The sequence below is a fragment of the Gouania willdenowi genome, chromosome 15 (genome assembly GCF_900634775.1).
Source record: "Gouania willdenowi chromosome 15, fGouWil2.1, whole genome shotgun sequence".
NCBI lineage: Eukaryota > Metazoa > Chordata > Actinopteri > Blenniiformes > Gobiesocidae > Gouania > Gouania willdenowi.
Window position 1 is genome coordinate 24,022,951 of NC_041058.1, and position 14,382 is coordinate 24,037,332.

General features: G+C 37.4%; 1 protein-coding gene across 1 annotated transcript in view; it reads left to right on the forward strand.

Annotated features, from left to right (window-relative positions):
* The window catches only part of wdr11 (WD repeat domain 11), a 90,105-nt gene that overhangs the window by 54,258 nt on the left and 21,465 nt on the right, over positions 1 to 14,382 (forward strand). Inside the window, exons 13-20 of the mRNA XM_028468664.1 lie at positions 422 to 497; positions 2,952 to 3,060; positions 4,168 to 4,289; positions 7,662 to 7,809; positions 9,621 to 9,727; positions 10,626 to 10,740; positions 11,735 to 11,906; positions 12,082 to 12,190. Coding sequence (XP_028324465.1) covers positions 422 to 497; positions 2,952 to 3,060; positions 4,168 to 4,289; positions 7,662 to 7,809; positions 9,621 to 9,727; positions 10,626 to 10,740; positions 11,735 to 11,906; positions 12,082 to 12,190 — 958 coding nt within the window. The remainder of the gene's footprint in view (positions 1 to 421; positions 498 to 2,951; positions 3,061 to 4,167; positions 4,290 to 7,661; positions 7,810 to 9,620; positions 9,728 to 10,625; positions 10,741 to 11,734; positions 11,907 to 12,081; positions 12,191 to 14,382) is intronic.

Genomic DNA, 14,382 nt, shown 5'->3' on the forward strand with positions numbered 1-14,382 from the left:
CAATATGTGCATTTTTGGGGTCACTTTCTGTATTTTTGTAGTCATCTGTATTTTCCTGTCATTTTGTGTAATTTAGTTGACGGTTCGTGTGTCTTTGAAGCTATTCTGTAATGTGTTGTTTTCATAGTCATTTTGCTTGTTAAAGGGGTTGTTATGTCTGTCTTTGTTGTCATTTTGTGTACTTTGTGCATTTTGCTGTCAATTTGTCTGTTTTGGGAGTTACTTTGTGTATTATGTTGGGCTTTATATTCCTTCCAACTTCTTGAAACACAATTTTTGGGGATTTGTTTTCACAAAATTTGACTAAGGGCAACATGCCCTGGGCCTGCAGTTGCCTATGTCTGGGATAGGAGACAAATGACCTTTTCCACTGGTGTACCTTCACCCTCTTCATCGCTCTGTGTTTGTTGTTCCTTTCTAGGCCGGTGCTTTGCATTCAGAGGGGAACGAGGAAATGATGAGCCACCCATTGAGATGATTAAAGTGTCTCATCTGAAGTAAGCCAGCCACTCTCATCAGCACTAAACCATATGTTTCTAATGAACTGACACACATAAGACACAATGTGTGTGTAATACCATCAGATGATGATACTTGGGTTGACCTGCTTGGAGACACGACATAGTAAGAGATCTCTTTCAAGGACGGAGTACTCTTCAAATTTAATTCTCGAATGAAATTCTGAAAAAAACATTTATCTTCAAAGCTCAGACCCATTTATTTTTCCCCTGAAACTTTTCATGTTTGTGTTCATGTTGCGTTTTATTTGTTGTTCAAGTGCTTTGTCTCTTGTAGCAAGGGTTTCCTGTTCACTACCAGAGAGGCAAAATCATGCATAATTTAGAGGAAGTTCTGCCCCAAAAAACGGGAATGTGATAGAGGTGTCATCATGCAGCGAGACGCAAGCTAGCTTTGTATTTGTGTGTGTTAAAAGTGTTTAAAGGAGTTTTTAATGCTTTACTTGTGGGATGTGGAATGTCAGATTTGTGTCTAGCAAATGCCAAACCGTGTTTTCTCTTGCCTGCTCAGAAAGTTTAAAAGTTCAAGGGTTAGTGTACAGGTCATGGTCATGAAAACATGACATAGGGCATTATATACAAGCTGCTACATGTTTAAGGTAAAGACTGCACAGGACAAAAAATAGGTACAGCTTGGATTTGAATCATTTTATGTCTCGCAAAATACATGTATACCGACTAAATATATTACTTGCAGTGTGTCTTTCTAATTCAATAGTGACATGCCATTGAATAAATGAATGTATATAATACATATAATTAATGGACTTGACATTTATGAGGAAAAACAGCATATACTAGTAAATAAACATGCGTTTTTCATGTTAACTCAATGGGAATGTTGGTGTTTCTAATGCTGTCTGCTGTGATTTGCACTGGCACCTCCCAATATCCACACACTGTCTGCTTCTCTATTTTCTAAATGTATCTATTTTGCTTACACATGCTTTGCTCCTTCCGTCCGTGTGTCCGTCCGTCCGAGTCAAAGGGGACAACTTTTCTCAGAAACTGTTTAAAATAGGATAACCATATTTGGTGTGTGGTTTCAGGGTATCAATACCTTGATGGAGTTCGAAAATGAGAAGCGAGCAACTATTTTTGTTCCGTTTTTTTACTTTGTTTGAGGTATCTTCAAAGGGGACAGATTTTCTTTATAATGAGAACCAATCTGTGGGAGATGTTGGTGACTTTGTCTTGTTGTTTGTTACATGATGTTCAGATAATTTTTAGGCCGGTATCACGTACTGAGTTTACGTCCGTACTGAGATTATTACCCTAACCCTAACCAATAAATAAATAAAACATTTCATTTTGAAAATAAAAATAAATAAAAATGAAGATTATTTCATTAGCAAAAATGCATTTTCTGGTACTGCACATGTGCGCGCATGATATACAATCTCAGTACGATGCGAACTCAGTTCATGACACCGGGCTACCGGACTCAAACTCACTTTGTTAGAAAAAAAAACGAAAGTAAATTTCTCATTTAGTTGTGAGTCAAATATTACGACGTTTAGTGGTACCAAATCATTGGCACATACCAATATATAGATGGGGCCCATTACCTGTACTTGTCTTGGGGGCGCCAGGGGGACCCCGGGGGCCCCATTTTTCAAATTACTTCTCCTTCGTTATTTCTCGTTAGATCGGTATGCAGTTTGGTATGAATACTCTAAGAATGAAACTGATAAGATGCTCGGAGCCCTTTTTTTGAAATAGGGTAGGGGTCCCGGGGGCCCGATAATTTCCAAATTTATGGCAACATAGTCGTGTGCTATATTTTTTCAAAAATAATTGAACATAGATTACGATTATGCCTTGCACAGTTTGATTAGGGGCCCAGGGGCCCACCCCCCAATTTTTTAGGCATTTTCCATTAAAGTTGTTTTCTCATTTATTTGTGAGTCAAATATTGCGACAGTTGGTGGTATGGAATCATTGACTCATACCAATATATCAAATGACTACACCTCCGTTAATGCTCGTTGAATCGGGCTGTAATTTGACATGGATTTTCTATGAGCGGATGTCAAGAGCCTCTCTGAGACCTTTTTGGAAGGGGGGACACCCCTTTTCAGGTAATTTCGAAATTTATCGGAACATAGTCGTTTGATATATCGTTTCAAAAGTGCACAATTTAATTTGTTTTACTCAGTGGAACCGAGTCATTTCACTGAATTTTCGGGAAGGTGGTGCTTGCTATTCGCCGCAGAGACGTTCCGTGGGCCAGGTATATTTTTAAAACAAAACTTGTTTTCCCACTTTTTGCCTCAACCTGAATATCTAATCTAAAGGGAACTCATGCAGTCTATGAACAGTGACAGGCTACTTTTTGTTCCTGCTCCATACGAACACTTGCATTAGTGTAGTGTTCAGTATTTTTTCTCTATTTTGCATTTCCTGATGCGTGTTTGTATTTTCTGTCCTCAGGCAGTACCTGGTGGTGGTGTTCAGAGACAAACCCCTGGAGCTTTGGGACATAAGAACGGGGACACTCCTGCGGGAGATGGCTAAGAACTTCCCTACAGTCACTGCTCTGGTATTTATAGATTTTCTAACCTTTCACTTTGACATGCGGGGGAAAGAATTACACAATAACAACTACACAACATCTATCTAATTTGAAATACATACATAATAATACAAGTATGTGCTTTTAATTGTATACACTGCTAAAATGACATTTCAATAGGATCAACACTAAAATTGAAATAACAATTAGCCACGTTTATTTATTTTTTATTTCATTTGTAGGAATAAATCAAAATTGTATTACATTTTTAAAATACATTTTACTGTAATATATCATAGTATATATTAATATATATATATATTTATTTTCATATTCATATCTGTACTCTCACTGTAAATATTTATAAATACTTGTGCTGTTGTTCTCCTGTTTTTATAATTTATATAAAGACAGGAGTTTTTATGTTAAAAAAAACTCGTGCTTTTGTGTTTGTAAATGTTTGGGGCAGAGAGAACAGTAATTTCAAATCTTTACATGTCTTGTTCATGTAGTGGATTTGACAATAAAGCTGACTTTGACTTTATTGATTTTACTGGACTCAACTGATACATTTGATTTAACTTTATTCAATTTACTAAAGTAATAATACCTAGATTTGTTTCTTTTGTGTTTTTTTTTGTTTTTGTTTTTTTTTTACACAGACAACTGTTATGACATATACTAGTTTCAGTTTTCGCTTAAAATCAGTCTCTCCTTTTGGTTCTAGTTCTGCACTTTTTGACCCATTCCCCTGCTCGTGAAAAGCAACGACCAGTGGCTTCATCACGCTACTGAGTCCCCATAAAAAAGACTTATTCGGGACAAACTTCACTATTGTATTGGCTAGAAATGACCGAGTGTGAATAAAAATGCCAGTGACCTCCTTAATAATGTATGAGGGCCTCCCCACACCTCATACTGCTTTCTGATTTCCATAAACTTGAGTCAGCCAAACAAAAGCTACAGTTCCTATACAAGCAGAGTCCAAAGCTCCCCCGTGTGTTTTAACTGTCACTTTAAGAAGAATCGACTGCACTGCTTCATTCTGACTCTTTTTTTCTAAAGTTGTAGCCAGTTTTATTTTCTGTGTTGGGGTTGGTCATTACAATTGTAGCCCTTTGTATGTGTGATCAGGAATGGTCACCTTCCCACAACCTGAAAAGTCTGAAGAAGAAGCAGATGGCAGCCAGGGAGGCCATGGCTCGACAGACGGTGTCGGATGCTGAGCAGAGCAGTGTCGAGTCATCAGTTATCAGGTGGGCGAGGGACAGCCTGAGGATTTTAATCTGAAAGCCTTTGCAGCCGAAAGAAATTTGCAGCAGAGGAAAAACATCTGTTCAATTGGTGCCCTGATGAAATGAGAGAGAGAGGAAAAAAACATTGAAAACATTTCTTTTAGTGTTCTTTCACTGTTACAGCTTCTATACACTGTTACAATTGATACGAATATGTGATGAATATGAATAATATATGATGAAATCTTGATTCTTCGAAATCTTTTAGGTCAATTATATTTGAAAGGTTTTTCATGTATTGTAATAAGCAAAGTCAGCGTTATCAGTATGCATGCGCAGCGCCCGTGTCAATATGTTCTGGGTCAGAGTTCACGACTACCCATGTTGTCAACAAAACCCGATAAAGTCACACTATTTTTGTGGAACAACCTACTATTAAACTATTTGCATTGCGTAAGGTGCGTGACTGCACCAACAGTACACATGGGCATAATAATAATTAATAACTGAAAGAAAAGATCCAGAACTATATATATATATATATATATATTTATTTTTTTTTTCTTCTTTATTATTAGGCCTAATATATTAGTATATAAGCCCTACATATAAATAGGCCTACAAAATAACAATTACAATACCATGCTATTCCATGTATGTATGAAATAGCACATGGTCATAAGTATTCAAACCCTTTGCTCAGTATTGAGTAGAAGCACCTTTTTGAGATAGTACAACCATGAGACTTCTTGGGAATGATGCAACAAGTTTTTTCATATCTGAATTTGGGGATCCTCTGCCATTCTTCCTTGCAGATCCTCTCCAGTTCTGTCAGGTTGGATGGTGAACGCTGTTGGACAGCCATTTTCAGGTCTCTCCAGAGATGCTCAATTTGGTTTAGGTCAGGATTCTGGCTGGGCCAGTCAAGAATGGTCACAGAGTTGTTCCGTAGCCACTCCTTTGTTATTTTAGCTGTGTGCTTAGGGTCATTGTCTTGTTGGAAGGTGAACCTTCGGCCCAGTCTGAGGTCCTGAGCACTCTGGAAGAGGTTTTCTTCCAGGATATCTCTGTATTTGACCACGTTCATCTTTCCTTCAATTGCAACCAGTCATCCTGTCCCTGCAGCTGAAAAACACCCCCATAGCATGATGCTGCCACCACCATGTTTCACTGTTGGGATTGTATTGGGCAGGTGATGAGCCCTGCCTGGTTTTCTCCACACATCCCGCTTAGAATTAATGCCAAAAAGTTCAAACTTCATCTCATCAGACCAGAGAGTCTTGTTTCTCATATTCTGGGAGTCCTTCATGTGTTTTTTGGCAAACTTTATGCAGGCTTTCCTATGTCTTGCACTGATGAGAGGCTTCCGTCGGGCCACTCTTTTATAAAGCCCTGACTGGTGGAGGGTTGCATTGATAGTTGACATTATGGAACATTCTCGCATCTTCCTACTGCATCTCTGGAGCTCAGCCACGGTGACCTTTGGGTTCTTCTCTACCTTTCTCACCTAGACTCTTCTCCCACAATTGCTCAGTTTGGCTGGACAGCCAGGTCTAGGAAGAGTTTTGGTCATCCCAAACTTCTTCCATTTAAGGATTATGGAGGCCACTGTGCTCCTAGGAACCTTGAGTGCTGCAGAATTTTTCTTTCAGATCTGTGCCTTGCCACAATTCTGTCTCTGAGCTCTTTGGGCAGTTCCTTCGACCTCATGATTCTCATTTGCACTGACATCACGTTGAGCTGTAAGGTCTTGTATAGACAGGTGTGTGCCTTTCCTAATCAAGTCCAATCAGTTTAATTAAACACAGCTGGACTCCAATGAAGGAGCAGAACCATCTCAAGGAGGATCAGAAGAAATTGACAGCTTGTGAGTTAAATATGCAGCAAAGGGTTTGAATACTTTTTTTTTTTTTAATAAATTTGCAAACATTTCTACATTTTTGTTTTTTCTGTCAATGTGGGGTGCTGAGTGTACATTAATGAGAAATAAAATGAACTGTTTTGATTTTAGCAAATGGCTGCAATGAAACAGAGTGAAAAACTTAAAGGGGTCTGAATACTTTCCCTTCTCACTGTAGTTGTATGTAAATAAAATAACGTTATATATTTATATATAGCCTGTACATATCATGTTGATGGACAATTTAGGTCACCTTCTTTGTAGTCGTTAGCAAGTCTTTTCAGCAAGTTTTGCTTGTCCTTGCGAATCAGATAAGTATTTATATCAATGTACATGCAGGGGGTCCATTTATTTGCTTCTGTCGTTTCATTCTCCCAACCTTCTCTCAGCTCTAAGGGATCTGGAATTGTCATCTGACAACTGTCAACATCGATCTCAAGCAGAGATTTATAATCAAGGTTGTCAGCCTCCCGTTTCTGCTGTTTTGTTAAAACTATCGGGGCTTTTTGCAATGACAATGCCCAAGTAAGGGCCACGAGTTCTTTCTTTCTCTTCCTGGTAACGCTGTATTCTCTTTTCTTACAGAATTCTTTAAAAACATCGATTTTACAACGCTCAAAGTATTCACTGTCTGTGTCGCACTCCGCCATGTTTATGTGTCAGGTTGGTCCTGACCCTTGACTCGGAACAGGGTCATTTTACTTGTACTTTAATAAAGTAAAGTAGTTTGTTACATTTCTACAGCCAACAATTACTAAGTAAATTATTATTTTTTGTTTTAAAATGATCAAAGGATATTGTGAAACTACACAAAATGAAATGACCAGACAACAATCAAATGCATCACATCATAGCCTAAACATTAGATTACACTATATGTATTGCATGGTGCCAAAACAGCATTCAGTGGAGGTTATTTTCTCAGTTTTCATAAAGTTCATAAATGTAGCTATACTTAGAGCCTGAGAATTTCATTGGTGTTATTTTATTTTAAAAAGAATTGTGACAAACCTTTTATTTTATAAAGATGCCTTTGTGGAAAACAAATTAAGTTCCATATGTACAACATTTGGTCTCTTACTTTTTAAGTTTATAGATGAGATGTTTACTGTATGCAAGGGAACCATGGCAAGATTTATTACCAACAATAAAGGTAGGGAGATGAAAGTAACTAGTAACTTTTACTTTGAGTATTATTTAATTCAGCTACTTTTTACTTGTACTTGAGTGTTTTATGTATGACTTACTTGTACTTGAGTACAATTTCAATCAAGTAACAGTACTTCTACTTGAGTAGGCTATATCAGTACTCTTTACACCCCTGCATCTGACCCTGGTTGGGAAACTCTTGGTTTGATGAAAGCAGTAATAAGTTACTCGTGTCCACGGCAGAGTTCAAACACATTAAAAGAGAGCAGTCAGACCAATAAAACGTACGGCGATATATAAACAATTGTGGGTTTTTTTTTTCATCTGTTTGTTCCTCTTTACAGTCTCCTTCAAGATGCTGAGAGCAAGTCAGAAACGAGCCAGGCCATCTCAGCCAGGGAGCACTTTGTATTCACTGACACAGACGGGCAGGTCTACCACATCACTGTAGAGGGCAACACTGTCAAAGATGGTGCACGCATCCCCCCTGATGTGAGTCCAGGGACTCTTTTAAGACTTTTTATGTCTTTTATTTTCATTTTTCACAGCCTCCGGCATCATTTTAAGGTCATGCACGCTGATCAGTGTGAAGAATCTTTCATGCAGGCCAAATGCGACCACGAGATTCATGTTTTTATCAGTTTGTGCTCCACATTGTTTGTTGCAATAAGCAGTTTAACTGTTTTTTTCCTCTCCTGTCTTAGTAAATATCTGTATCAACCTATTCTTGTTAGATTTATTGATCTCGCATTATTGTGCCCTGCGAAGCCCCTTTAGCTTTATTGTCAAAACACATTAATTCCCATCTTCTCACTTGATTTTAGTTTTTTTTTTATCTTCTAGTTGTTGTCTCTGTCCTGTGCCAATGAATAAGACTTCTTTGGACTCTCAATGTGTTGATTGGATTTATAATTTCACCTCATGTCAGATTCAGCCAGATCTTTCATTAAAACTATGCACTTTATTTTTTTAAATTACCTAGATATCACTCGTTTGTGCTTTATTTAACGTGAAAAGAACACTTTTGTTTTTCTTCTGTAATCTCCTCAGTAGATGCCTTCCTTATCTGTGGCCGTGAATGTGTTTTCATCCAATGTAGTTGCAGACTCGTGAACGGTTTTACCTTAGGTTGTTAAAATCCATAATGGCCTCAGGTTTTCTCTTCACGGTTTGCATACCCCGAAGTTTTTACAGCCTGTGAAGGATGATTGAGGATCTTCATATTCCCGTCAGGGGGCTGACAGTAAACTTTCTTTAGAAACATTTTTCCTCAGTCACTTTCGGAGACTGTCAATACTTCAGTGCCTAAAGTCTTCCAGCACAGCCCCTTTCTGAATGGGTTTATTGACCACCCAGCAGCTGCTGGTATTTCTCTTTATTGTCTTGTTGTCATTCTCGCTTCAAGTTAAAATGTCAAGAAAGGTGGATGTTCTAGAGCAGCAGGAAGAGTAAAACTTTTATTATCAGTTGAAAACCGTAGCAACGTGACGTGAACATTAAGAAATGTTTATTCTTGATGTTTCTCACCAGCTTTTTTTAATATTCAGACCCAAAAAGAAATGTAAATAAGCTGCTTTCTGACACTAAGACCACACCAGGGGTGGACTGGCCATCTGGCATACCGGGTATCATGGACTGGGCTGGTCCGCTAATTTTTTTTTGTTTTTTGACGAGCAAGTGGAGGCAGACATGGTAACAAGTCCAAAAGTGGAAAAAGCGTGGCAAGAAAAGAGTGTAGTGACTAAAATGGGCGAAAAGCATTCAAGAGTGGCCAAAAAATGGGCAAATAAAGAGACATTAGGTGGTATGTAATGTCAAAGAGTAGCTTAAATGGGCAAAATGTGGCAAGCAATGATGAAAAAGGACAAAAAATATGGAACAAAAAGAGGCAAAATGTAGGAAAACATCGAGAAAAAAAAGTGGTATTTATTGGGCAAAAGTTAGTTTATTTGGATGAAAATGGGCCAAATTCTTTTTTAAAAAGGACACAATTTGGATAAAATTGTCAAAAAACTTAAAAATAGGAAAAAAATAAATATTTATTGATTATGGGTAGCTAAAGTCTGAAAAAAGTGTCAGATCTTGAGACAAGGAAGTTGCAAAAGGTAAAAAGGGGTTAAAGAATGTCCCCCTTACAAGGTTTTCTGTGGGAATAATACTCAAAATGATGACACAAAAAGCCAGAATTTTTTTTTTCCCCAGTCCACCCCTGGACCACACCACTAAACCTTTTTTTTTTTTTTTAAACTTTTTTATTGTAAGCTTGTATTATTGTTTGAATTTTTCTTTTTCTTTTATTGCAGGGTAGTATGGGCAGCATTGCATGCATTGCCTGGAAAGGGGACACGCTGGTGCTCGGGGATGTGGATGGTAATCTTAACTTCTGGGACCTAAAGGCTCGTTTGTCAAGGTAACATCTATACAGAGAGAAGTAAAGCTATCAGTTGAGCAATTATAGCGTTCATGCATGTGTTAAATGGGAAGGTATAGGCAACATTGTACACAGGTCACTATTGTTCTACACAGTAAATCATTAATACAGATGAAGGACTTAATGACCCCTGCCAGGGTTGAGGTCAGTTAGAATTGTAATTCTGTAATTAATCCTGATAGTTAATTACAATTATGATGTAGTTATAATTGTAATTGAATTCAGATAACTGACTTTGTAGTTGTAATTGGCATGGAAATTCCATAAAAACTGTTATAATTTCATTAAATGCAAAACAATGAGGAACCATTTTCCAGTTCTATGGCTTACACATACGTAGTTAAAAATTATTCAAATATGTTTCATATCAAGTTGACCTGTCAGTTCTCTTGAGGATCATTTTACCATGAAAAAAATTTAAATCTAGGGGTTTACTGAAAGAAAAAAGCCTCAGACACCCACACCAAAAATATTAAAATCTCTGCTTTCATGGAAGAGGAAACCTATCAAAGTAACCAAGAGATAAAAAGCAAATTAGATGATAGATAATATTTTTAGTGTATTTTGCAGCTGATTTAAGACATGGGTAAAACTGAGCCGTTATCATAAGAGATGCTAACAGCAAGCTAACACAAGAGAAAGGTTACGTTTTATGGGGTGATTTGTTAAACACTCAGTAATTGTGATAAATTGTAATTTAACTTCAGTAATTGAGAATGTAATTGCAATTGACTTTGGGGGGAAATGATGCCGGTAATTGTAATTGGTTAAATGCTGTCAACGTAATTGAGTTGTAATTGAACATGGATAATTGTAGATGTAATTGTAATTAAGAAATTTAATTCTGTACTCATTGTTGGTGAACTACATTTTTCAGGGGAACACCAACACATCGGGGATGGGTGAAGAAGATCCGTTTTGCTCCTGGTAAAGGCAACCAGAAGCTGCTCGTCATGTACACAGATGGAGCAGAGGTTTGGGACACCAAAGAGGTGAGAACACACACACACACACACACACACACACACACACACACACACACACACACACACAGTCTCTGTAGTACTGTAGGAGATAGATCTATCTGTACCAATTCTTCTTCATAACTTGATTTAGTGATTTGTTTGTTTTGGTTTTGCATTGCAAATTCCTCGCCTGCATCCCTTCAGTGCCGTCTCAGTTTTAATATGAAATAAAGGATTGATGGTTCATAGTTGTATACAGTGGTTCAATGGCAGATTTACTAATTCTATCGCACTTTAATCCTTGTAGTATTTCTCACTTGGTTTGACAACAGGAACAATGTATATATTATATATGGAAATGTATTATTTCATTGAGGGCTTATTCTAGCAGCACTGGAATAAGAGAAGTTATCACCGGGCACACGTTTATTAATGTTTGCATTTAAAGGCTTTAGATGTTTGTCCCAGCAGTGTCGAAAACTATTACCATGAGAGAGCTCGAATGAAGAGCAGCGTTCTTTCCTCAGTCAAATGTGTTGGACAGATGGATCAAAGTAGAGAAGGAGGAGCGAGGAAGATGAAGTGCAGGATGCTTTGAAAGGCTCAGCACACGTCTAACAGATGAGCACTAATGCTAAAACAGCCTTAGACATTTAGAGCTGCTATCCTTCACATAGATTACTTTACACCAGTGGTCCTCCAACTTTGTGCTACCACTGTTCACAGACACAACCTTTATTTATACACCAGTTCACTTTGTTTTTTGTATGTAATGTTTTTTTTGTACAAGTCAATGCATTACAAGCAGCTCTGGGCTTGTTTCTTACCGACCTACCCTCATTGTTTGTTTTATGTTTTGTTACTGCTTTTTTCTGCTGGTGTAATATTGAGTTTTTACCTGCTATCTAAGTAGCTGCCAGCTATGTTTATTCATTAAGCCTTTTTTGCTCTTTTTGTTTATTGGAAATCAACTGTATCTGTAGTTCGTTTTGATGAACAAACCTGTCTTCTCTTCTTAAAGGTCCAAATGGTTAGTAGCATCAGGTTTGGTCGCAATGTGAACTACAAAATCTTAGACATCGACTGGTGCACATCAGACAAAGTGGTGCTGGCATCTGATGACGGCTGCATCAGAGTGTTGGAGATGGCCATGAAGTCTGCCAGCTACCGCATGGATGAACAGGACCTGACTGGTGAGCTACAGCCACCACAGTTTGGAAATGATTGATTAAAAGTTACAGAAACATCTAGATTTTGGAAAGATATTATTTTAATTCAGGCCTATTGCACAGTAACATATGATCACTCTCATTTGGATGTTGATTTAGCAGATATGTGTTGTTTTTTTTAACTTTGTGGTACGTACAGATCCAGTGTGGTGTCCTTACCTGTTGGTCCCTCGAGCTGCTTTTACACTCAAAGCTTTCCTTTTAATGCAGCCTTGGTCTGGAACCTTCACCATGGACATCACCCAAGTGTGAGTGTCTCCTTGGAAAGATTCAACACATTGAAGTCCTCTCTAAAAGCTTCTTGTGTGGTTGTGCCAATTTAATGGTGTAAAAATGAAAAATTCATATGATGGAATGACACATAACTTGAGCTGATAAAGCAGGAGAAGTCAGAAAAAAGTCAGAAACACATTTATAGATGGAACTGAACAATCAAAGTTATTTATAGAGGACTTTGCTAACAATGTGATGTAAATTTTTGATTGATAAAATAAAGTGTTAAAGGGATACTCAACCTGAATAAAAAAGTGCTCAACTTAAAGACATTTATAAACTTTACCAGTAGAAATTAGAGACAATTCAAAGGATGCAAATGCAAAAAAAAAAAAAAAAGCATTTTAAAAACACACTTGTGGAGTTTGATATGTTTGACAAACTGTTTCGTAGTGATTACTCAACCAAGTTCTTCATTCACGTAACTTCAACTGGTTTCAGGAGAATAAAGGCATCCAATTGTTTTGATGGTAGTATTGACTTACCCGGGGTTTCCACTGGATACGTCTCCGATCCGGTTTTGCTCTGCTGTCCGCCGTCCAGCAATCCCCACGGTGCAGTCTGGTTGACCTCACGTGACAGAGGAGTTCTCGCGATATTTACATAATTTTTTTTTTTTTTTTTAAATAGTGAATTACAATGAGATATGCAATAATAAAGTGCAGTAATATTCACAAACAAGTACAGATACAGAGCCAGGGAAATAGATTGAATGACATATAATTACAAAAAAAAAAATAAAAAGATAGAGAAAGGAGAGGAAACATAAATTAATAAAGTTAAATAATAATGATAAAGGGGTGACAGGGAAACGCATTAACACTTTTCAGACATATATGTATATATTACATTATTTAGTTTCACAGCTTTTTTGTTTGTTACGTGTTTTAAGGTATTAAAATATAAAGTTTACCTTTGGTTGTTGTCCTAGGCACATTTTTTGGCTACAGCCAACAGAGAAGAGATAATCTGATGAAATATGATTCGAAGTGTTTTATTTTGAAAAGTAACCGGATATTTTAATGTTTAGTATGTGTTTAATTTCCTGTTTCACTGTATTTGCTCTGTGCTGAGTTGTTGCGTCGTGCGCCGGCATCTGGCAGAAATAGTAGTCCTGCTTATCTCTGCCAGAGGGCTCCAGACTGTTGCAGCTGGGTCAGAGCAGATACGCAGCGCAGCGGACCCAATGTAAATGAACACATAGACTAAAGTGGAAACCTATCAGCTCCGGTGGCGTGGCGGAGACGTAACGCAGCGGAGCCGCATCCAGTGGAAATTGGGGGTCACCTATTTGAAGCTGTTTTTCTTGCTCGGCTGGAAGGTATGCATAGATCTGTAGTAAGATGGCTGATGGTAACATCCAAATGCTGCACCCATTTGGATTTTCAAAGTTTGATTCCATTGTCATTGTCAAAATCTGTTAACCATAATGTTTTTAGTCATTATATAGGAATAACTTTCAACGGAGTGGATGACACGCAACTAAGCACTAAAACGCTTGATTTAAATGCTATTGCACCAAAGACTTTGTATGGAAGCGGAAATACGAAGCATAATACTGACTCGACGACAACACGATATCTTTAATTTTTCATTCATTTGTTTTATTTAGCACACATTAAAGAAAAAAAAACATCAAAGGTGCATGGAGGGAACGAAGCCCAAAGGGCGTGTATGAGAGCTCCACCCCTTTCAATAAACACAAATAATTTAAAATGAGGGCAAAATCACATACAAAGTACACAAAAATCAATATCAAAAGACAAGTGAAAATATTTAACAATATATTAATTAAAAATCAAAAAAGAAACACAAACTTAAAACATATATACATATACATACACCCATATACACATGCGAATACAAACATATTACACGTGAATTGTAATCACGGCGGCATAGAGTAAAGAGAGAGGATGTGAAGTAATTAAATGTAATGTAGGAGGACTTATAAATGGATGTTTTTTTAACTGGCTTTTAAAGAGTGAGTGGGAGGATATGTAGATAAACTATTGTAAAGCAGAGGGCCTCTGTAGGATATGTTAAACTGATGATGTGATGTGCAGGCGAAGGGTAGATATAGAGATTAATTATTGTCTTGTACTTGTATGATTGTATATTAGAAGTAAAAAAAAAAAAAAAAAGAAAACAATTGAAAAGTGATGGA